A 24,089-nucleotide genomic window follows, 5' to 3' on the forward strand; every position below is an offset into this window, starting at 1 on the left:
GTCTCTACCAATCACTAGAGACCTGCAAATTTTGCGGATTCATTCGGTGATAGGCTAGAATTCAAACACATATACCTCTTAGATAATTTTGCTATTGGCTTACTGTTCATCTGGACGAATCTCAACCAGTTATGAACCCTCAACCAAAGAAGGATCGAATCACAGACGAACCAGCTGAGACGACCTAAAAGTCGGCAGCCAATGAACTTGCGTTATTTGCCCGAGTGTACAGGGGTATGTGCAGTCTAACCTGAAGGCCATCGAAACCGCGAATTTTGCGGGTCTCTACCAATCACCGCAGCAGCATGAAGGTGAACGAGTTTGGATTCTAGCCACGGCCCCCACATTCGATTACGGCCCCTGAATCTCTAGGATCAGAGACGACCCCCTTCCCCCCAGCAATTTTATAGTCACGTGCTACATTATAATTTCATTGTTATTCTTATTTCTTACCTACACTCTTTTTAGAATTTTATTTAACCTGAAAATGCAGGGTCTAAACTAAGCTTTATTTATAAAAATTATTTCACTTTAAAATAACCACAGCGAGTATGTATATGTATTTCTAGAGACTGGAAAAATTGGCGCTTTCAATGACCTCTAGGATAGACTCCACAACCCTCTAAATACTCAGGCAAATTGCCACTTTCTCTTTGGCTATTGACTCGTGACACTTGTCAAACTGGGACGCTTGCGATTCGATACTTTTTTGGTTGAAGGTTTTTAACTGGCTCAAAGTCCTTCAGGTAAACTGCGAGCCAATCACAGAAGCAATATAATAATTGTACAGTTGTTTGGATTGTGGCATATCGTGAAATGAATCCGCGAATTTTTCCGGTCTCTCTAGTAATTTTAAGAAGCCAGCTGAAAGCAGCTGAATGACGTCAACTTCGGCGAACACGGCCTTGCACGCGGCACGTGAGCGGACCGGTCTGTGACGTGGAAGGTTACTCACCACACACCACTTCTCCCCCCCTGGTCAACTCTCCCGGGCAACAGCCGGTCTGTCTGCCTCTCCCCCCCCCCCCCCCATCTACCCGAGGAGTCGTTCAAACCAACCGCCCGATGCGCGGCGAGGCAGTCTGTCAGAAACCGCCGCGTCGGCAGGATCAGTGGTGCCAACCTCGGCCGAGTCTACCAGCGTCGCAACCGCCAGGTGAGCTTCTTATTACCACACGCCAACTCTTATTGTTGCTCCGCATCTTGGTGAAAAATGTCCCACAGAATAATAATCGCGCGTAAAAATGTTAACACGTTTCTGTAGACAGCTGAGTCCTGAGAGAATTAATTATTTTTTTTTGTTTTATAAGTTTACTGCATTCCAGCTAATCGCAATATTCAACTACTTCACTGATTTCAATTTAGAAAAAAAAATATCTTATTTTATAAACATTCCTACTGACAACATTAAAATACACGTAGTTTTGTGTCAGTGCTAGGAATTCGGAAAAAAAAAAAAACGTTAGTTTGAATGAGTAGTATTTTCTGTGTAGCACACGACACCTCTGCTGTGATCAAGGCAAGTAAGTAGGCTATTCTAGTTGCAGGAGTTTTTTTTTTTTTTTTGAAACTGGTGATGTGCTGTCAACTGCACGTCTGCGCTGACGTTTGTCAACGTGAAACGAGCGACATATGGCTGCTAACGTCATGTGACCTTGCAGTATGGACCGAAAGTCAAAGCCAAAAACTTTGATGTAATTTAAGTTAGGTACGTTTTGTGACGTTATTAGGCTTAATGAATTTTTTTTTCTAACCACATACTGCTATTCCCCTGCCCCTCCTTTTTTAAAGGAAAAAAAAACCTTCGCACTTATATTTTTGGTTATGGCTATATGCAGTGACGTTACAGCTGGGTGGGGCATCAAGTACATACGGCCCTTTTAATTCCCCCCCCCCCCCCCTTTTCCTAAACCACGCCCTTTTCAAACACATATCAAGCCGCTTCTAGCAAGGCTATAAGATTTATAACCTTCGAAAGACACGCCAGTAACGCAACAGACGCATAAACATTAACGGTCGTCTATAAGACACGAAAGTCGCAAGGCGTCGCCAAATTTACAACTTGAAATCGTAAAACTGTAGAAAATTATAGTTTCTTCTCGCGGATTCTTTTCGTGATTCTTTTTCATCATGAAAACAAGTGAACTTTTCAATGATGTGTTTTACGAGGTTCGTGCGTCTCCTCAAAATGTCCTTGAAATGGCCTTAATTTGTCTTTAATTGAATGAGGCCCCTTATGGGCTCCGCCTACCCGGGCACACACACGGTGCGCAGAGCTTCAGGAAAAACAGCGCGATTTCAAAACTGCTCGAGATATCCGAGTGGGGTCTGCTTACGGAAAGCATGTAAGAATTAGCTGAGGGCCGAAAAGTACTTTTGATTTCGGATCAAGGTTTTAAGCAGTATTTTTAGAAACGTTAAAATGGCTAAAAGGCGTGTTTTCAAAGTAATTTTTATGCGTAAAACAACCGGTACAGATTCTTGAAAGCACTCAAGGGACTTGCATTACACCTTTATCTTCATTTCTTCGCCATAAAATGTTATGGTCACCGCTCAAATTTCACAATGGTCCTATGGACAATCCTTAAAAAAACTCATTAATAAAGACCGATAGCATGCAAGTAATTAATAAATGCGGGTATTTTAATGCTCTTTTGTTTCCGACTTGGCAGAAAACTATGCTTTGCTAGGGTGACCAAATCATGAACTTGAAAAAACGGGACACATCCAAGGAGGGTTTGGGGGCGATACCTTCCAGATAAACGAGACGTAATCATTGAAACATGCTCTTTTTTTGCTAATTTGAGACCTATAAATCTTTTTCAATTTACCTATTAATATGTAATTTAATTTAAATTGTGAGACGTATAATAAATAAAAGCAAAAATTTTGCAGTGAATACTTATTTATTATAAGTATTAATACTTAAAAACATAATTAAACAAGGTAACTAAAATGGGCGAGTTCAACTGTCGAGGAGAGGGGAAGACGGTCCGAGGAGAGGCGCGACAAAAGTGTATCATCAACCCAACGTAAATACGGTACATTTAGGCGTCCCGGGAGACTTTTTCGGGACCCCGTGTACGATCATTAAAAAACGGGACAATCCCGTTTTTACGGGACGTTTGGTCACCCTATGCTTTGCACAAGTGCAGTGCAATTGTAGAATTTCGTGCCACATGATTGGACAATAGCAATGTGATATTTTCTCTTTATTAGTGGCGAAGGCGATGAAGTAAAAAGTCTTTAATTTTTAATTTCATGAGAGTGTAACAACCATGTGTTATTTTCTTCCACTGAGCGTAAGATTGACGAGTTTAAAAACGTAAATGCATATAATAAACAAAACAAAAAAAGCACCATAGTCTTCTATGCTCTTATAGTCTGCGTAGTTAAAGATTTTCGAGACACTTTACTTCAAAATGAACGACACAAACGCTCAGCCGAAACGCAGGAAGATGCGTTGCGTTTTTGCGTCTTGCGAAGTTTAAAGAAAACCTGTCTAACTGTGAGTTCAAAACGATCTTGCATTAACGTCGCATTTCCTGCACTTAGTTTCCAGTACCCTGTTTTCTATTCGTCTAGTTGCTCTGGAGCTGTGCTAAATAAAAGCCCTTGGCATCTGGCGGACATGCGGGAGGGAAACAAGGGAGAAAAAAAAACCGCCAGAGAGACGTGTAAATATCGCGCAAACACGTCCACTATTGTTAAAAGCAAAAACATTTACTCGTTTACTAGAATAGGTCACTGCCAGGCCCAGATTTCAGGCAGCTTGCGCTCTGTACCGATAATCTTTAGCAACCTCCTTTCCTTTTCCAGTTCCCTCCATACATCATACAATATTACAAATTCAAGCTTATTTGTCATCATTTTTAAACAGTGCATTATGCAACCAAAAATACTGCGATTGTTCAAAGACATAGACTGTTACAATTATCATAATACAAATTAGTTATTGTATTCTGTATATTGTTGAACGTGTTTTAAATCTTTTTTCTAAAGTATTTGATTTAAGGCCTAATATCTTTAAGCGCACTGCAACACTTAGTATAAGCTAATTTTTTCCCTTAACATGTATTTTGAAAATCAAATAATTACCGTACGTTAATAACATTATTTTTCCCGTCCCTCAGATTTTTTGTCCTATTTTTTTCCGTGCCATAAACACTTCTGCACCTCAACAGTTTGCGCTGAGGGAAAATGCCCGCTAGCCCGTTTGTAAATCGGGGCCTGAGTCACACGAATACACACAAATACATACGTATACATGTGTGCACGAATGTAGATTATTCGGGCGTCTCGACTCAGGGTCAGTAAATGGGTTTCCCCTGGAGAGAAGAAATAACAAATAAAAAAATAAAAAGCTTTATTATACCAAAGTTGAAAAGCAAATGCATAATGAAAATATGATCCTTCTTTGACGTGACAACGTCTAATAAATCGATGAACGCCGGCTGCACGCACTAAAAAGTGTCCCGTTGCGCACATTGTCCCGTTGCGCTGTGTCCCGTTGCGCTGTGTCCCTTTACGCTCATTGTACGCTTGCGCCGCATCTATCTCTCTTCCACTCGATTGGAACAACCATCGATTTGACTTTTTCGAGGCACATCAAACTTGAAACACTCCCATTCGTTTCCTACTTTTCCTATCATCGTCCTATCCTTAACAGAATAACACAGATTGGAAGAAGTTAAATAGCAAACATGTATAAAAGTTATAGTTAAAATAATCTTTTCGTTAAAGTAATAAACATATTTGAATTAATGATTGCTAATAAAAGTAAATTTATCAATTAAATTGGAGATTTCATTTCACTACGTCTTTGTATCCATATACAAAATAGTGATAATTCAATAAAAATGATTCAATTTCATTCATAAAAGTATGCAATCATTTCATCAATGTTTTGTTATGACGTCACGTTAAACTATCGTCCGTAAACCTACTTTACAGGCAACCAATTTTTTTTCCTTTCTCTTGTACTGGCGAAAGATTATAAAAAGAGGGAATTTCGGTGTTAAAGAGGACGTCTGGTAACCCTTATCAACAATCAAAATTTTCCAAAATAGTCATTGCGTTGTGTTGTTAGCTGAATTGATTGTCGTGTCGCCATCTTCTCGTGACGTCACCTTGTCCTCCAGCTGTTGTTGAGCGACCCCTGCCGGAACAGGAAGTGGGATAGTGGAATGACGTGGGCTGCGCATTGTTGCGCATGCTTTGGCGTAACTTCGCTCCCAACACGCATGGATGCACTGACGGAGTTCTGCCTCGGTCAACAATTAGGTCGCGTGATCGTTTTAAACAAAAGAAAGTGTCGGCTGGAACTTGACCTTGCGTCCGTTACGGGAAGCGAAACGACCAGACGGATCTACTAGACTTTTCTTTTTCAAAGTGAAACTTCTTTCCTGCAGGTAGAATAATTTCGGGATCACAGGGTAACGGAAGTGAGTAGGTAACGTAGTTGACGCATGTAACAAAATTTGCTCGTTGGCGCGGGGTTAAAAAAAAAAAAAAAAAAAAAAAAATTGGTTGTCTGTAAAGTCGGTTTACGGACGATAGTTTAACGTGACAACGTCATAACAAAACATTGATGAAATGATTGCATACTTTTATGAATAAAATTGATTCATTTTTATTGAATTATCACTATTTTGTATGGATAAAAGAAGGAGTGAAATTAAATCTACAATTTAATTGATAAATTTACTTTTATTTGCACTCATTGATTCAAATATGTTTATTACTATAACGAAGAGATGATTTTAACTATAAGTTTTATACATGTTTGCTATTTAACTTCTTCCAATCTGTGTTATTCTGTTAAGGATAGGACGATGATAGGAAAAGTAGGAAACGAATGGGAGTGTTTCAAGTTTAATGTGCCTCGAAAAAGTCAAATCGATGGTTGTTCCAATCGAGTGGAAGCGAGATAGATGCGGTGCAAGCGTACAATGAGCGTAACGGGACACAGCGTAACGGGACAATGTGCGTTACGGGACACTTTTTCGTGCGTGCAGCCGGCGTTCATCGTTTTATTAGACGTCACGTCAAAATGTTGAATTGAAAAATCATTACAGCAGGTTACTGACGGCAGTAGCATCGTATGGTTTCGTTTACTTCCCAAGACTTTTGTAAACGTTTACATGCTTTCTTATACTTTGGCAACTCGTAATATGCAACGCTAAACTCTCAATTTTAGAAATTTTTTTTAGTAGGCTACTAATAAAAAGCGTAGCTTTCGGTACAGAATGCCGTTACCTGATTGTGTAACAACTGAGCCAATAGGAAGAGGCCCCACGTGATTGGCCGCCTGAGTAAGACCCCCTTACCACCTTGTAAGCTCATTGAAGATGACTCCTGCAATGCATAGCGAAACGTCGGTACAGTCTGTCACTTGGATGCGTCTCAAGCTGTAAATCCAATTCATTTTATGTTTTAGAATGTTCTGCACACATATCATTACGTCGATGGCATCAACAAGAGTTATCTTTACGCACGGCACTGAAGCTACATTTTTATACCTGTTAAGGTTCTGCCACACTGTCAAAAATTTGTCTCCAGCTGTATTTGGCGTAGAGTTGGAGGGGTAGGGTAGGGTACGAATAATTGCTTGCAATTATTCCCATCAAAGTTGAACACTGTGACGTCACCATCACAGTCGTTACTGCATATCTGTGCAGTATGTGTTTATTTCATTTATTTATTTTATCTTTGTCGTATTTCTCTCAGCATTTAATTTTTTTTATCGTTGTTTCTGTGCTATAAGCTAGACACCTCTATGGAAAAGGAATAATATAATGACTTCAAAAAGAAGGACAGAGTTTTTGGAAGGCCATGTCTATAGGACATAGAAAAGAGAGGGAGGACGATTTGATGGATATTTAAGTAAGTGTACAGATATTATTTGTTTTTAATTAGAATGAGAGTTAAATTTACATATTATAATGTCGGTTCGTAAATTAATGGCATACACATTCTTGACGCAAAAAGGAATTGAAGTTATTGATATTTTTTTATCAATAATAATCACAACATAAATCGTCTCATACCCAGAGGTTAGATTAAAGAGTTTCAAATTTTTTTTCCCCTGAGCTAGAAAAAAACTGGACATAGAAAAATAAAATATATTATTTATTACTATTATTCAGACATACAATATCACTAACCTAAGGACTTTGATTAAGCCATGTCCAACGTAAATCCAGGAAATTAACAAGTTAAAGGTTGTACCATCTGGCTTATTATTAAACTTACCTTTGATATGGTTGTGAATTATATTAATTGTAGTATTAAATGAAATAAGGCGTCACAACAGAAACAACCATATATGTTCTGAATCATGTCACACACTGGAATTTTTTTTTAGGTTGAGCAATCTCAAGCTTACCAATTTTAATCTCATTTTGTTGACATAAAATCATGCATCACAGTGCCGGATGGAACTTTTAGACGAGTTATGGTTTTTGTGTAATTTTTTCAAACATCTCAATTTGACTCACTTTGATATATCTACTAGTTACATAAAAAATAAAATAATGTTCATTTTTGCTTCTTACATAAAATTATTTTGCACGTGACATTCACATTAACATTATTCTAGGTTCTCCACTTTCATAAACTTGCCATTTTAAAGATCCGGTTGTGACGGAAAAAGACACCATTTCCGTTTTCGGCAAACACGATTCTGATTGGCTGATTATTGGACAGCATCCAACATATTTTAGAACCTTCCTATTTGAAAATATTTTATGGAAAAAATTGGTTGTCTATAAAGTCGGTTTACGGACGATAGTTTAACGTGACAACGTCATAACAAAACATTGATGAAATGATTGCATACTTTTATGAATAAAATTGAATCATTTTTATTGAATTATCACTATTTTGTATGGATACAAAGAAGGAGTGAAATGAAATCTACAATTTAATTGATAATTTACTTTTATTTGCACTCATTAATTCAAATATTTTTATTACTTTAACGCATGAGATTATTTTAACTATAACTTTTATACATGTTTGCTGTTTAACTTCTTCCAATCTGTGTTATTCTGTTAAGGATAGGACGGTGATAAGAAAAGTAGGAAACGAATGGGAGTGTTTCAAGTTTAATGTGCCTCGAATAAGTCAAAACGGTGGTTTTTCCAATCGAGTGGAAGAGAGATAGATGCGGCGCAAGCGTACAATGAGCGTGACGGGACACAGCGTAACGGGACAATGTGCGTAACGGGACACTTTTTAGTGTGTGCAGCCGGCGTTCATCGATTTATTAGACGTTGTCACGTCAAAAAACAGGTTATACGTATAACTTGTCAAACACGGCCACGCTAGTGACGCTATCGGTAACGTCGTAACCCTTTGTTTGCCGTTGCACGGCGCAGTTCTTTTGTTCGCACAACGTTGAGCCGCTATCCACCCCAATTGCGATGTAGTTTCGAACCGAAGGGATTGTCCACAACACGTCACAACGCCAGTTCTGCATTCCAAAACCCAGAATTGTGCGCACGACACACCCATTGTTAGAGACCGGAAAAATTCGCAGATTCATTCGGCGATAGGCTATAATTCAAACACATATACCCTTTATATATGATTTTTGCTATTGGCTTACTGTTCATCTGGACGAATCTCAAACAGTTATAAACCCTCAATCAAAAAAGGATCGAATCACGGACAAACCAGCTGAGACACGACTTACAAGTCGGCAGCCATTGAACTTGAGTTATTTGCCCAAGTGTACAGGAGAATGTGCAAAATATCCTGAAGGCCATCGAAACCGCGAATTTTTCCGGTCCCTACCCATTGTTTTCCGTAATGTTTCCAACTCGCAACCGAACTCACGCCACGTTCCACGCGAGGAACAAAAATGGCGCCCGGTTACGGCATATTTGAATGTTCAGTGTCCCCAACAACTCGAACTTCCTACACCCCATTTTCAACCTAGTTTGTACGCAACACCCTTAAACATTATCTTGCTAGAACATTCTGGAAGATGTTGGACAGCGTGGCAGGGCCTTACATTACTCCCTTAGCGTTCACCAAGCCACATTCATCTCTGCAAGCATTACTTTGCCTTTTCATGTTCTTGGTGACGCAAGACGACCTTGGCAGGAGGTCACGGGTGAATGCCTCTTGCAGGTGAAAGTCTACCCGGACAAGGTCGCTTGTATGTTGTTTTCAAGGGCAGGTTGTCCACACACAATTCTGTAATAAATTTCCCCCGACTTTTCACTGACCAAACTGTCGAATTCTACTCCTGACTTTGGCCTGAAAAAAAATTTTCATATTTCCCTGACTTTTCCCTGATCAAGCTGTCGAATTCTCCTGACTTTTCCCTGAACAAAATGTCATTTTTCCCTGACTTTTACCTGACCAAAATGTCAATTTATTCTAACTTTTGCCTGACCAAAAATTGTCAAATATATTTACCTATATTTTTCAGTAATTGACCAGTAATGAAATTTTCTAAAAGAAATAAAGAAACCCCTGGCCTAGTACTTTCCCCACTGTCTTTATTACAAAAAAAAACAACTTACGAACGCCGTTTTATAATGTGTATGACTGCACACCAAAACACCATCTGGAAGAAGAAAAAATGGTTTCGGAAGTCCGTGTGACGGCAGACTGGAGCATAACACCCCCCTTCCCCCCCTTTCCCTCTCACAGTGGAATTTGCACGATTTTTTCCGAGGTTTCAAAGAAATTCCCTGACTTTCCATGACCAAATTTCCTGCTTCCCTGACTTCCCCCCCCCCCCCCTGATTTCCCGTTACTTTCCAGAATGTGGACTCCTCGACATGCGTGATTGCAGTTTCACGGACTAGTTCCAGTTGAAATTTAGTTTCATTTCCCCATGTAGTCGGGTCAGGCAGTGCATTGGACACATGACGGGAGCAAAGAACCAGCTAGGAAGGAAAAAGGGAGGGGGGGGTTACTCAGTTGTATAGTGTTAATGTGTCAGTAGTCCACGTCAGCTGTATAGTGTTAATGTGTCAGTAGTCCACGCATGGGCAAAAATCTATATTTGGGGACCGCAAAAATTCGCGAACTCGACCTACAGGATAGACTCCAAGATCCTCTATGCACTCGGACAAATTACATCCGCTCATTGGCCACTGACTCGTGAACAACTGTTAACTAGGATGTTTTGATTCGATACTTATTTCGTTAATTATTCATTGGCTGTGATTCCTTCACACAACCTGTTGTCCAATCACTGAATCAGCAAAAGGTTAAACACATTTGTATTCTAGCATATCGCGAAATGAAACCGCGAATTTTTCCGGTCTCTACATATAGTCATCCAAGGGCGGGACACGTGATAAATTTTGTCGTTCCCATTTCACAATTACGATTTTGCAAGCACTCAGGCTTTTTGATTCCAGGGGGAATCAGAACTGCATATATGCAGTTTCTCGCTCACCCAATTAAGTTTTTTTTTTCGTCATTGTTTTAGGTTCAGATCAAATTCCAACCACATTTCAATAATTTTCAATCAAATTTAAAACTATTTATGAATCTAATATTAATCTTTATTTTCAACTGAAAACTTGTACTAACAAAAATGTAAATTAAAAATAATTGGTTGAAAACAGCTAAATGAATTCGTAATTTATAAAAATTCATAAACTTGATTAAAGCTCCATTCAATCAAACCTACAAATAAAAAAAAATGTTTCTATAATGACGATATGTATCATATTCATGTATGTTTAAAATGTTAATGATAAGTTCTAAAATTATTCCAAATTATAAAATTATATATTACGTCTTTCCATAATTATGACATTATATTTTATTCAACACATATGAAATTTAATAGAAAAATTTTGAAATTTGATCAAATACTTGAAATTTTTTGGGGAGGGGGGAAATCCCCAAATTTGATAAAATAGTTTGAAATATGACGTAAAATAGTTTGGATATTTTACATAAAAACTGCACAGTTTGATATAATTTTTTTTAAGTGAGCTAGAATCAGCCTTAGATTGTAGCACAAAACAAATGGCGCCCACTTTTGCAAGATTGGTGCTACCCGGCTTTTTAATATTAATAACCTTATGTTGTATTTCACCATTAATTATAATAAAGATTAATATTTATTTTAATTTTACTATTTGCTGATTTTTATGAGACCGTTAATTGATGTATATTGATGAATTGTTACTAGAGACCGGAAAAATTCGCGAATTCATTTCGCGATAGACTAAAATACAAATCATTATACCTCAGTGCTGCCTCTGCTATTGGCTCACAACTCACCTGGATGACTGAGCCAATGAGAAACACCCGACCAAAGCATTATCGAATCACAGGCTGCTTTATTTGGGACGCCTCACAAGACAGCAGCCAATGAGAGGGTGGCATTTGACCGAGTGTACGTAAAATTATGGAGTTCATCCTATAGTTCATTGAAGTCGCGAATTTTTCCTGTCCCTAATTATTACTGCTGTAGTAATTCTGACCAAAAAAAAATTATATTCTAAACATCTAAATTATTTCACACGAGAAACATGGCATGAAATTACGTACTATGCTCAAACAGAGTAAAAAAAATATATTAAATGATACAAAATATGTTTCCAAAAAATTTGAAAATAAATTTGTGTTTAAACATGTTGCGCTCTATGACGTACATCTGGCAACGGGGCACACAGGGACAAGGAAGGTTGGTAAGAGAGAGCACCAGGAACAAGACGCTACAGGGTGTGTTGTGTTCGTGTTGCAGAATGAGCCAGCCCGGCTACCCGCACCAGAACGCACCGCCGCCGTACGGAATGCACCCGCCTCCGCCTCAACAGCCAACAGTCGGTCAGTACTCTGCGCGGGGGTGCTGTCATAACTTAGAAACACACAACTTAGAATTTTCTAAGTTATGGCCGTTCTAAGTTATGACTTTCTACGTTAGGAGGTTTCTAAGTTGTGTGGTTCTGCGTTGTGTGTTTCTAAGTTACGTGTTTCGAAGTTATGACAGTTCTAAGTTGTGTGTTTCTAAGTTGTGATTTTCTACGTTATGACGTTTCTAAGTCGTATGGTTCTGCGTTGCGTGTTTCTAAGTTACGTGTTTCTAAGTTATGATCTTTCTAAGTTGTGTGTTTCTAAGTTGTGATGCTGTACCAAGCGCGGCTCCAGAGGAAGGGCGCAGGGGCCGATAGCCCCTTCTTATTTCTTTGTAGCGAATATCAATGTTAACTTAAATACCTTCGTTAATGTGCTAAACTCTTCTTTCGATCATAATTTGTACGAAAATACTAAATTTCAGTATTTGAGACCGTATATTTGGTGAATATCCCAAGGGCAATGTCACGATTATTAACTTCATCCTCCTGTGTGTGAGAGCCCTGCCCGAGAGGTGTTCCTGAAGCCGCCATTGCGCGGAGTATGGAGTTGTCGTGTTCTGGAACCAGGGAGGCTGCAACCCGAGCACTTCCGAAGTTCGCCGAAGTCCGCCGAAATCCCGCCGCAATCCCGCCGCCTTCTCTCGTGAATTCGATAACAGTAGCATGTATCACGAGATTAAAAAAAAACTGGCGGGAAAGATGTAGAGATCGTCTTTCATGGGCTTTAGCGGCGGAGAAATTAGAGCATTGTTAAGCTACATCAAAAAATACTTTAAAGTAGTGGCTGGTTGATTTTATTATAACACCATAGATCTTGTTAAAATTTATGAAACAGTTAAAACTCTAAAGTTTCCCTTTGGCTTTGTGAACTATTTAGTTCGCGTAATCCGCCACAGATGGCAAATGCCGTGTACCGAGAGGTGATACGTTACACATCAAAAAAATTGGTTGTCTGTAAAGTCGGTTTAGGGACGATAGTTTAACGTGACGTCATAACAAAACATTGATGAAATGATTGCATACTTTTATGAATAAAATTGAATCATTTTTATTGAATTATCACTATTTTGTATATGGATACAAAGAAGTAGTGAAATGAAATCTACAATTTAATTGATAAATTTACTTTTATTTGCACTCATAAATTCTTATATGTTTATTATTTTAACGAAGAGATTATTTTAACTATAACTTTTATACATGTTTGCTATTTAACTTCTTCCAATCTGTGTTATTATGTTAATGATAGGACGATGATAGGAAAAGTAGGAAACGAATGGGAGTGTTTCAAGTTTAATGTGCCTCGAAAAAGTCAAATCGATGGTTGTTCCAATCGAGTGGAAGAGAGATAGATGCGGCGCATTCGTACAATGAGCGTAACGGGACAATGAGCGTAACGGGACAATGAGTCATCCTTTTTCGTGCGTGCAGCCGGCGTTCATCGATTTATTAGACGTCACGTCAAAAAATAAACTACAGTGATGTCCTCGTGAAATGTAACCTGCTGGAAAACGGCAAACACTAAGGTGGAAGGAAAACAAACGGTAAGGGTACACTCTGTGAAAATGAGAATAGACGTGTAGTTTCCCGGTCCGGGGCAGGGTCTGTAAGAATGGACCGGGGCTGAAACTCACAGGAGCCGGCTGTACTACCAGAGAGACAGACCTGTCGCTCCGGCCAGCCTGGGGGATGCATGAGCTGAGATGAGCTAGGGTTTGGAGCAGCGGCGGAATTAACTGGTGGGGGTAAAAGGGAGTGCCCCGAGAAAACCCTCGTCCGCCATGTTGGATCCCGCCGGGAATCGATCCGGGACCGCCTTGAAGATACGTGAGTGATCTAACCACCCTTTTTTTTTTACACTAGTTTTAATTTAAACGTACATGTTTGATGAAAACTACATGTTTTTTTGTCTATAATGATAAAAACAAAATGCAACAATAAAGGAATCGCTTTCAGGCAAGAAAGTTAGTATTGAGGCTAAATTAAATAAATTTTATCTCATTTGAATTACTAAATATAAAAATATAAAAAAAATAACGAAAAACTACCAACCTACACAAACACACAAATATATCGGAAAAAAATTGTATTTTGTAAGGTAAAATTTGGAATAAGAATTATGGGAATACATTTTATTTGGTGTATTTCATCAAAAGCATAATCTCAGATAATTTTCATTTTTTTTTTTTTTCATTTCTAAGGATATATAATTGAAAGATGCCATCTTGGTTTCAACTGGTTATGTTCACATTTAGATTACCGGTACATCATTTGATTGTAAGAAGTTTGGCTCTTTTCAGCATTGCACATACTTTCATGGAATGCCTAGTCGTTAGTGAGTGCCTGTAACAATGAAATTGAATTCATTTTTTTTTTTTAAATTTAATAAATTTAACCATTACTCCCGAAATCCGCCAATTGTACTGTGCATGCGCAAAGAGTTGTTTTCTGCAAAGTCTGACACAAATATTGAAATACCCGCATTTATCCATTACGTTTATGTGTTAGAGAGGCGGGATGATAAGCGCGACGCTCGCTGGTGCTTCTAGCGCGGTGTCTCCTCTGGACTGGCGCGCAGTCTTCTCGTCGTGCATCGAGCGGTGACCGTAACATCACACGGCGGAGAAATGAAGATAAAGGGCCACCCGGATGTCTTGAGCAGTTTTCAAATCGAGTTTTTTTTTTCTGAAGCTCTGCACACCGCATGTGTGCCCAGATAGGCGGGGCCTTTTATTTTTTTTTTTGTCTAATTCGCTGAGGACCGAAAAGTCCTTTTGATTTCGGATTTAAGTTTTTAAACTGTGTTTGTAGAAGAGTTTAAAAAAAAAGCTAAAACGTGGGCCTCGCATTACATCTTTATCTTCATTTCTCCGCTGTGTGATGTCACGGTCACCGCTCGATGCACTGGGAGAAGACTGCGCGCCAGTCCAGAGGAGACACCGCGCTAGAAGCACCAGCGAGCGTCGCGCTTATCATCCCGCCTCGCCAGCACAGATACAGCCCCGACACAGACGCCCTCGACTCTTGTGGTGAAATCCGAAGACCTTCAAGTGTCCTTACCCAATGCAAGACAAATGGAGAAGTTTCGAAGAACACCAAAGGAGGCGCAGGAACCGTGGACTGTACGCATAATGCATGATAATTTTGCACCCCGCGTGAAAGAGTCCAGGGCTTTTCCCTGGGCCCAACTTTAAGTCTAGAATAGTCGGTGAGGGGAGTCTGGCCAATCCCCCTCCTAGCACATGATGCATGGCTAGCACCCTGCATGAAATAGAGCGTATAGGCTTCGGCCTGATACTCACTTAGAGTCTTCCCTACCCAGACCCCTCCCGCACACTCGTAGCTTTAAGTGAGGTTAGGAAGGGAAAGAAAAGGAGTACCGTGTGAAGGAAAACAAATGGACGCTAACACCCTGCATGATATCTTTGAATATATATACTGTATAGAAGTCGCCAGCCCAGGTCATAGGCGTGCGCAGGACTTCATTATTGGTGGTGCCAGATTACACAACAGCCCTATCATTCATGGACCCGAGCCTAAAGCGGGCGGTCCGGGGGTCCTCCCCCTGAAAAATTTGGATTTGAAAGCGCAAAATGTTGCTATTTAAGGTGTTTCCGAACAAAAACATTAAATCCACAGATGTAAAAAATTTAACATTTTTTATCACAAATTATGGCTTTGAACGTATTAATCGCCAGGAAAGCTACTGAACTATTTACAGTTTTTAGCTTTGTTGAGCCATAAAGTAAATTGCACAAATTGTTTGCACGGAATTCATGCTGGTGGCTTTGAAAAACCGTACTTACATGTTTTCTGAAGACGCCAAATAAATGTTAGAAAATACATTCTCAAATGTTAAATTTTAAAATCAACAAATCAAGGGAGTTTTTGTAACATACCTCAAATATGTAAAATATTGAAATAATAAAAATACACAAATAAGAGTGGGCAAAAGTTTTAACTTTTGGAATACAACAAAAATGTTTTGTCGGCGACAGCATATAAGTCATCGAGTAATCCTTTTCGGGATCCGGCTTTTTAATTTTAATCACCCATTTATACATCATACATACAGATATATACAGCAATTAACGAACGATAACAACTGTCAACTAGTGAAAATAAAATGATAATTAATTAATGAGTGATCCACGTAACAAACACAGGCTGTACTCGTGTACTCATGTACTAATTAGAACAGTAAACTGATGAGTAAACAGTAAGAGTAAACACTACACAGTAGTGCTACCTGGCGGACGGCGGCTATTATTCCGTGCGCCTGCCGAGTGGAGTGAACAGTGGACACCGAGCGCGCATTCTATGTAATTCGAGGAGAACTAGGAGAAGTATTTACATTTCAGAAGTTTCGTAGCCGCGGCCCGCGTGTACAACACAAGTAATTGCACCTGGCTTGTTTCCGTGTGTATAGTTGGTTCGATTGATAATTGATATACTGATAGTGTTATGAGCACATATCTGTAACTCGACACGATTGGAAAACATATTTTTTTGTTGGAAATAATACGGATTTTTGTAAGTATGTATTATTTCTGCTTGTAAAAACCAAATAACGTTAACCCTAATGGTGGTGCCAAGGCACCTGTGGCACCTACCATGCGCACGCCTATTGCCCCAGGTTAAAATTTCTAATACGGTTTGAGGTAGTTGGTTAATTCACCGCCGCAATCGCCACCACCTCTAGGGCATCGACTTGTGGTGGTCCCTAGCGGACAAGTGTCGAACTCTTCAAACACCCCTTCCCCCTCCTGTTGAACGACCTTGAGCTGCAGTGAATGTTGGGTTGGGGTGGTGCGGGGGGAATGACAGCGGGCGACAGTGCTGCGCTCTAACGTGTAAATAACAACCTAAGACGATGCAGGGCGTTACGGCAGCGCACTTGCAGCGGTGAAGTTCCCAAGCTGCTCATCATACGCTTCTGAAAAACGTAGAGTAAATCCTTTCCGCTCGCGACTTCTATACAGTATATATATATATATATTCAAAGATGATATAGAGCGTATGGGCTTCGGCCTGATCTCCCTGCCCAGACCTCTCACGGGCACTCGTAGCTTTAAGTGAGGTTAGGAAGGGAAAACAAAATGGACGGTGTGCTTGCAGTGATCGTGGGCGGCGGGGCAGGCCTGGGGTCCGCCTCCACCACCATCCAGTGTCCCTCGTGCCACGCCACCGTGAAGACCCGGGTGGAGCGCGAGGCCACCACCAGGACACACCTCATAGCGCTCGTCATGTGCCTCTTCGTGTGAGTCCTGCACGAGCAGTTGGACGCCGTGCGCTCGGACTCGTGGTCCGCTCTGACGTTCCATCACTAGGGACCGGAAAAGTTCGCGGGTTCAATGACCTCTAGGATGAACTTCATAGTTCCATGCAGGGGCGCAACAACTAAATTTCCAAAAGGGGGGGGGGAATATACCTTTTTATAAAGAATCATCGATCCCCCCTATTGAAGCGGGGGGGTCCTCCCCCGGGAAAATTTGTATTTCAAGGTGGAAAATGGTGCTTTTTAAGCAGTTTTATTATGTAAAAATTGATTACACAGCACTTTCTTTGCCCCTGTTTGCCCCCACTTCAAGGTTTCAGAGGGGGGGCAAAATACCCCTGTTGTTGTGCCCCTGGTTCTATGTACACTCGGTCAAATGTCACCCTTTCATTTGGCTGCCGTCTTGTGAAGGTGTCCCAATGTAGCGGCCTGTGCTTCAGTCGAGTGTTTCTCACTGGCCTGGAGTCGTCCAGGTGAGTTGTGAGCCAATAGCAGAGGCAGCACTGAGGTGTAACTATTTGAATTTTAGGCTGAAGTGAAATGAATCCGCCAATTTTTCCGGTCTCTATTCATCACTTCTGGACCTTGTGGCCAGGGACGCGAGCTCCCGCACTGACCTTCCTGGCCATTATCAATTCTATTCTTCATTTCTTCTCTCATTTCAGACAGGAACGCCATTAAATTCTTTTGCTCGTCGGCAGCCATCTTTCTTGTCCACATTTACTACAAGCCTAAATAATTATTTTTATTATTACTGTCCTTAATTTTAAAGACCTAGCCGAACCTTCTAATTAAACTAACAATAACTCCATTACATTCAAAACTATCACTGGCTACAGTAAACTCAAACTAACTCTAGAAAAATCCAAATTCACTACATTTCAAAACACTAACTGTATTCTCGTAAACTAAATTCTATTCTTAACTTTTATTCTAATAAAAAAACTAAGAAACTAAAGAAATGAATGTCAATAACAACTTACAAACAATATACATATCAAAAATAAAAAAGTAACCAACCGCCGTGCAGGGCGGAAGCAGATGACATAAAATCATGGCCCCCACATCCGATTACGGGCCCTGGACCCAGGATCGAAGACTCCTCTCCCCAATTTTACTGTCACGTGCTACATTATAATTGCATGGTTATTTCTTATCAACACTCATGGTTACTATTTTATAAGTCCAAAACTAAGCTTTATCTATCAAATATTCACTGTGTTTTTTTTCTAGTTTGTAAAAAAATTTAATTTTTAAACATTTAAAAATAAACAGGGCTGTGCCCAGGGGTCCATCAAGCCCCACCCTTGTGGGGGCAACGCATATAACATTGTATGTATTTTTGTCCGCAGCTGTTGGCCGTGCTGCTTGTTCCCTTACTGCATTGACTCGTGCAAGGGTGCCAACCACTACTGCCCCAGCTGCGGCGCCTACGTCGGCGCGTACGCCAACTGAAGACAAGAGACCAGTCCGCCTTGCAGAGCACGACAGGAGGTGCCCTGGATGAGATGTCCGCGTACTGCCGCAATGCTCCAAATATTTCGACAGGGACGATACGGGAAACTCTTCAGGAATACGCGAGACAATTGTTGTCAGCGAACCTGGCGGCGTGGAGTGTAACTACGTTAGATTTAGTGCGCGAGAGTAGTGACATCTAGCGGCTTAAAGTGAAAACAGCTTGAAGTGTCTGGCGCTTCGCCAACATTCATTGGCCAGAGTTTCCCGTATTGTCGTATTACGATATGTGATGTTATTTACAGCGTTAAGCTAGTTTATGTGCTTTTTTTTTGTTCCTTTTGCAAATCTTCATTATCTAATTTAATGATGTTGAGTTGTAAATGTTGAAGACTTTTTTTGTCTGGAATCCCTTACACATTATTTTTAACTTTTCAAGTATTGGTGAGCTGTGAAAAAAATAAATAAATAAATAATGCGATAATAAGGTTCTGTCGATGCTTGTAGCGTTGCCAGAAAATACGTGTATGTAAAGTATGTACACAGATCTGTTTTTAAATTTTTAAATCAAAACAGCCTCAGAATGGCTTATGCCTGAATGTTTCCAGGAAATGCCATTGTCATGCAAAATGTTTGATTCTAATGTGATGTTTCCAAAAATACTATATTGCAGCTTTAAACAGCAGAATTTTTGCAATCTTTTGAAACGATGATATTGTATTTAAAATTGGCAGCTATTTGTGATTTTTAATATATTGTTGCTTAAAATGAATTATTTATGAAATTAGGGTGTGGTATTGCAGCTTTAAACTATTGTTGGTAAAAGTTCCGTATCACATATACAAGTTCATCCGTTGATCGTAACGGTATGATACTGTAGTACATAATACATGCTGTTTCAATTTAGTACGGCGAAAGATTCTGGACATAACAAAAACTTGTGATGCAACAATGAATTATGATCGCAAAATGTATACAAAAGAAAAAAAAACCTCGCATAATTAGTCTGTATTGTGATATTTGGGTTTTTGTCATGTCCAAGAACTTTTGACGTAGGTACTAAATTAAAACAGCAAACGTCATGTACCGCTGGAGTAATGTATAGTACAGGATCAAAGGATCAACTTAGATACGTAATTGTATAACACTTTTTTTTCTTCTTCGAAATGTGATATTTCACGTATGAAAGCTGTTACAGTTTAAGTTTAAGTTACAACTTGATTGATGCAGGCATGTAGACAGGCAGAAGTGGGAGTAGTGATCTTTGAAGAAAGCGCTTCCCAAAATAAAATCTTGGTTGTCGCACTGATTGGGCGTTCAGTACTGTACCCAGAATTTAATTTAGCTTTACTGGTGACAGAGGAGGTCCCATAGTATCCCTAAAAGTAATCTACGTCAGTCTGCTCTTATCCTGTGAAGTCGGTTCAATTTTTTTGTGTGTAAAAATTTATCATTTTACATTTCATAATTCTTCTGTACTGAGTGTATTTAAAAAAAAAAACCAAGTACTCTTTAAATTCAGATAAAACTTAGTTTTGGTACCCCATGACTTTTCAAGATATAGGAAATGTTACGTTAGACTTTTAATTTGGAGTATGCCATAACGCCTGAAACTCTCTGACCATTCGCCCTGGCCAAAACTCGAAGCTGGGACAGTCGCTGACTGGTGAATATTGAGACTGGCTGAAGGACAGAGTGGCTGGAAAAAACCCGCAGACAAACACATGGGTTACCACTGTCACCGTCCCACCCGCATCTTTGTTCTGAAACTTAACAATTTGAAAACAAGGGCCTTATTTAGGTGACTGCTCCGTGATGATGGTGACTGCAACGCCGACCGAAACGTCGGTGATATCTTCGCCCTCGACGCAACAACCCTGAAGCCTAGCAAATCCAGACAATGGCCGCAAAAGCTTGAGATCTTTACTAATGCATTTTAATTTTACTTACTTTTTTTTTTTTTAACTCAAGTGCCTAGTGGAAGAAGGTTGTCACATTTTCTGTCAATTCTGAACTATCAGAGATAACAAATGAAAATATGTATATATATATATATACATATATATATATATATATATATATATATATATATATATGTATATATATATATATATGTATGTATATATATATATATATACACTTTAGATATTAAATATACATACAAGTGTTTCTTCATAACAAACCCCTATTATTTGAATTTTTTTTTTAAATTTAAATTGTTAACTACTACAACTATATATAATAAATGTTTTAGCTATAGCTTACAACATTGAGTAATTATGGGTAGCTAAACTTATTGGTTTCATTAAAATCTCATTCTGAGAGAATCTCTTACAGAACTAGCATAAAACTATTTTAGTGCTATTCTTCAAACTTTGTTCTTCACTGCTATTTCGTTAAATGTTTCACTTACAAATATTTGAGAAGGAAGAACAAACATTAGTTGTCTTACAGCAAATATGTGTACAATTTTTTTTTTCTTTTGCTTGTCTTTGCTATTGTCTTTCTTCTCTCTTTTGATGTTGTTTACATATCACAAAACTTTCGTAGAACATTCTGCTATTTCTTTAGCATAGGTCTTACAAATTTTGTGTATTAGAAACAAATATGTGTGAGAAACACTTGTCCGTATACTATTTTTTGTTACTCAAGCTATGATTTTAATTTAGTGAGGATTGTTGCTGTATATTGGTTTTAATTGTTTATATATACATATATATTATTTAGGTACCTAATTGCTACAAAATGTGACAAAACACATTTAATGTTGAACCCAATTTCTTAAATTTGTGATTATGATTTTTTAGAGTCTCTATTTTGAGCCTGTATTTTTAAGTATACCACTTGAATACTGTAAAAATAATTAGTGCTTAGTCTGTATGCATGTATGTGTATATACCCACATAAGTTATAAACATATATGTTTTATACATGTTATGTATATATATATAACATGTAGCTAATTAATTTTTTTTTAATTTTAGTGAAAATTAAGTCTTACATTATAAAAATATTATTTATATGTGATTTATTGCATATGTATTTTACAATTTAGATTTTATATATATGGAAGTTTTGTACTCATAAAAATATCATCATTTGTTCGATAATTTTTAAAATAAATAAATAAACTATTTATAATTGCTTTAATTGAATAGGTTTAGTTATTCTTGAAATGAAATTTAAAGTTTTTTTGGAATAATGTACCAACAAAATCTTAATAGACTAACACTCCGACAGCAAAAATAACGGATGCTGGGAAATGTATCAGTTGTGACTTTTTGCTAGTGACAATTCTATTTCATTAGAAACACTGTGTTTATGTTTCAATTTTTTTTAAAGTATTGACTGTAGTCTTGAGAGGTACTTGACTGGACCAGTGAGACTGCATGTACTGATCTACTGAACATCCATGAATGACCATAACTATACCACGTCTCATTCTTAGATTGCAGTGTGCAGTTTAATCAGCATTTACTGTCTCTTTCCAATGCACAATACCTGCTATTAGCACTGTCCTTTTTTCCAGTGTTCTCTGATGCCAGATACATCACAGGAGCACAAAAATGCTATGCAAAACTTTAAATTTAAAAAGAAATATTTTTAAAAGTACTTAAAAAAATTATTTTTAAATGAAAAATTTTGATTGAGAATTTTATAAACATAATTTGTCGTATTTTTTCAAGAACATCACTTGTTAATATTCAATTCTTACTTCTAAGCATATGTAACTATGTAACAGAATGACATATTTGATTCAACTTTTTTATTAATTTTTTTAAATATTGTTTAATATTAAAAATTTTGGTCGTTTGACCATAGAACATAATTAATGTAATGCTTTTTTTATATGTAGTGACAGACTGCTACAAAAATTTTCTCCTGAGAATAATTAATAATAATATTAAGTGTTGAGAATTAAATTCCCCCCCCCCCCCCCCAACTCATACCCTTTTTCCAAATTGTATAGATCTGTATAATACCATCAAAAGACAGAATCACATTGTCTTAGAAAAAATCAACGTATAGTAAAATAAAAAATTATGCTAAACTGTGTTATGACTGTACGAGATTTAATGTTCACAAGCTGGGCAGTTCCTGTTTGGCAGCAGAGGGCGCAATTTGCAATCTGAGAGAGGGACAAACAACCACCTAGATATATATAGACTGCTATTGGGAGGCCATCTTTGATTCCAATTGAATTTGACAGAATGGTGGGCAAACAATGATTTGTTAGCAGACGACGTACGTTGACAGCAGAAAAAAAGCAGTGTACTAAGTTAATTATGTAATATTACGGGATGAATTATGTTCATTATGTAAAATTATGTGACAAATGAACAGATAACAAATAACACAAATAACAAACCCACACAAATCATTTAAAAGTGGTCATTATTCCATTGCAGTCGATTATTTCAAATTAATAGTACTTATTACTGAGAAAAATTCAATGTACTGTATCAAATTACCCACCCGAAATACATATATAATAGGTTCAATAACTGATCTACATTTTGGTCACAAACATTGGGTCGAAGAAGGGTTAGCTATTTTCTAGCGCATTTATTGTCATACTTACACATCGTACTACGTTGAAACTGTATTTAATATTATATTTCACTCGTTCCATCTTTAAGCATTACCCGCAAAAACTGTAAAATGGCGAAAAACCTACATTTTTAGGGAATTTACTAGCAACTTGCATCTTTCTCCCATAAGAACCAATGCTTTTACAGCCATGTTTTGCCCACCATTCTGTCAAATCAGCTCTCTGTCTCTCTCGCTCGGATTGTAGTTCCCCAGTATGCCGTCGACAGCAGCAATTGGCGCTGAAAGCAGGGTGATAAGCAGTCTATATATCTCTAGGTCGTTGGGGACAAACTATAGCGACATGTGTTGTTCAAGGTTGTGAGACTTCATGAGCGTGAAGCAGCCAGTAAGGCGGGATGATTAATGTGATTCCTAAGCTGGACTCACAATGATCCGTCGCATCCGTCCGTCAACCATCCGTCAGCCGTCCGTAACCCGTCCGTCAACCATCCGTCAGCCGTCCGTAACCCGTCACAATCGTCCTCACGTCCATCAAATACGTTTTCACTTTAATACTGCCAACAGACCAAAAATCTTAAATACTGGTGAAAATGTATTTTGTGCAGATATATTACAGTGACGATCATGAAATTTAATCACTTAATAAATAATTAAAATTTAATTTTTTTTCGCTCTGATATTTATTAAAATATTTTCAGTTGTTAAAAAAAAATTGTTCAAACGTGTGTTAATAGCATTTAATGGAAGTAGCTAAATGATTAAATGTACTGAGAAACCTTATAAGACAGTAAAGGTCGCCGGCATGAGGTATCTTGCTGACAGTTTGGAGGTTGTGTCATATGTCTGTCCGTTGAAAGTTAAAGCTTGGGGAAGGGTTTGACGGGCGGACGGGTGGAATTTTCGGAGCCGCCTGATTGGCTGCTGCAGGTCACGTGATTTGACGGACTGAAGGTTGACGGATG

At 38.5% G+C, this 24,089-nt stretch overlaps 1 protein-coding gene across 1 annotated transcript; it reads left to right on the top strand.

The window, feature by feature from the left end:
* The first annotated feature begins 1,053 nt into the window (after positions 1 to 1,053).
* LOC134540910 (lipopolysaccharide-induced tumor necrosis factor-alpha factor homolog) lies at positions 1,054 to 19,882 on the top strand. The gene is made up of 4 exons (XM_063383983.1): positions 1,054 to 1,156; positions 11,729 to 11,811; positions 16,959 to 17,100; positions 18,471 to 19,882. The coding sequence occupies exons 2-4, from the start codon at positions 11,730 to 11,732 to the stop codon at positions 18,571 to 18,573; spliced, it is 327 nt and encodes a 108-aa protein (XP_063240053.1). The 5' UTR covers positions 1,054 to 1,156; position 11,729; the 3' UTR covers positions 18,574 to 19,882.
* Positions 19,883 to 24,089: the final 4,207 nt, after the last annotated feature.

Source organism: Bacillus rossius, chromosome 17 (genome assembly GCF_032445375.1).
Source record: "Bacillus rossius redtenbacheri isolate Brsri chromosome 17, Brsri_v3, whole genome shotgun sequence".
In the NCBI taxonomy this organism is placed as follows: domain Eukaryota; kingdom Metazoa; phylum Arthropoda; class Insecta; order Phasmatodea; family Bacillidae; genus Bacillus; species Bacillus rossius.

Coding starts and splice junctions, on each gene's coding strand:
- LOC134540910 (XM_063383983.1), top strand. CDS start 11,730: ATGAGCCAGCCCGGCTACCCGCACCAGAACGCACCGCCGCCGTACGGA. Junction 11,812..16,958: donor GCCTCAACAGCCAACAGTCG/GTCAGTACTCTG, acceptor GTGTGCTTGCAG/TGATCGTGGGCGGCGGGGCA. Junction 17,101..18,470: donor CTCGTCATGTGCCTCTTCGT/GTGAGTCCTGCA, acceptor TTTTGTCCGCAG/CTGTTGGCCGTGCTGCTTGT.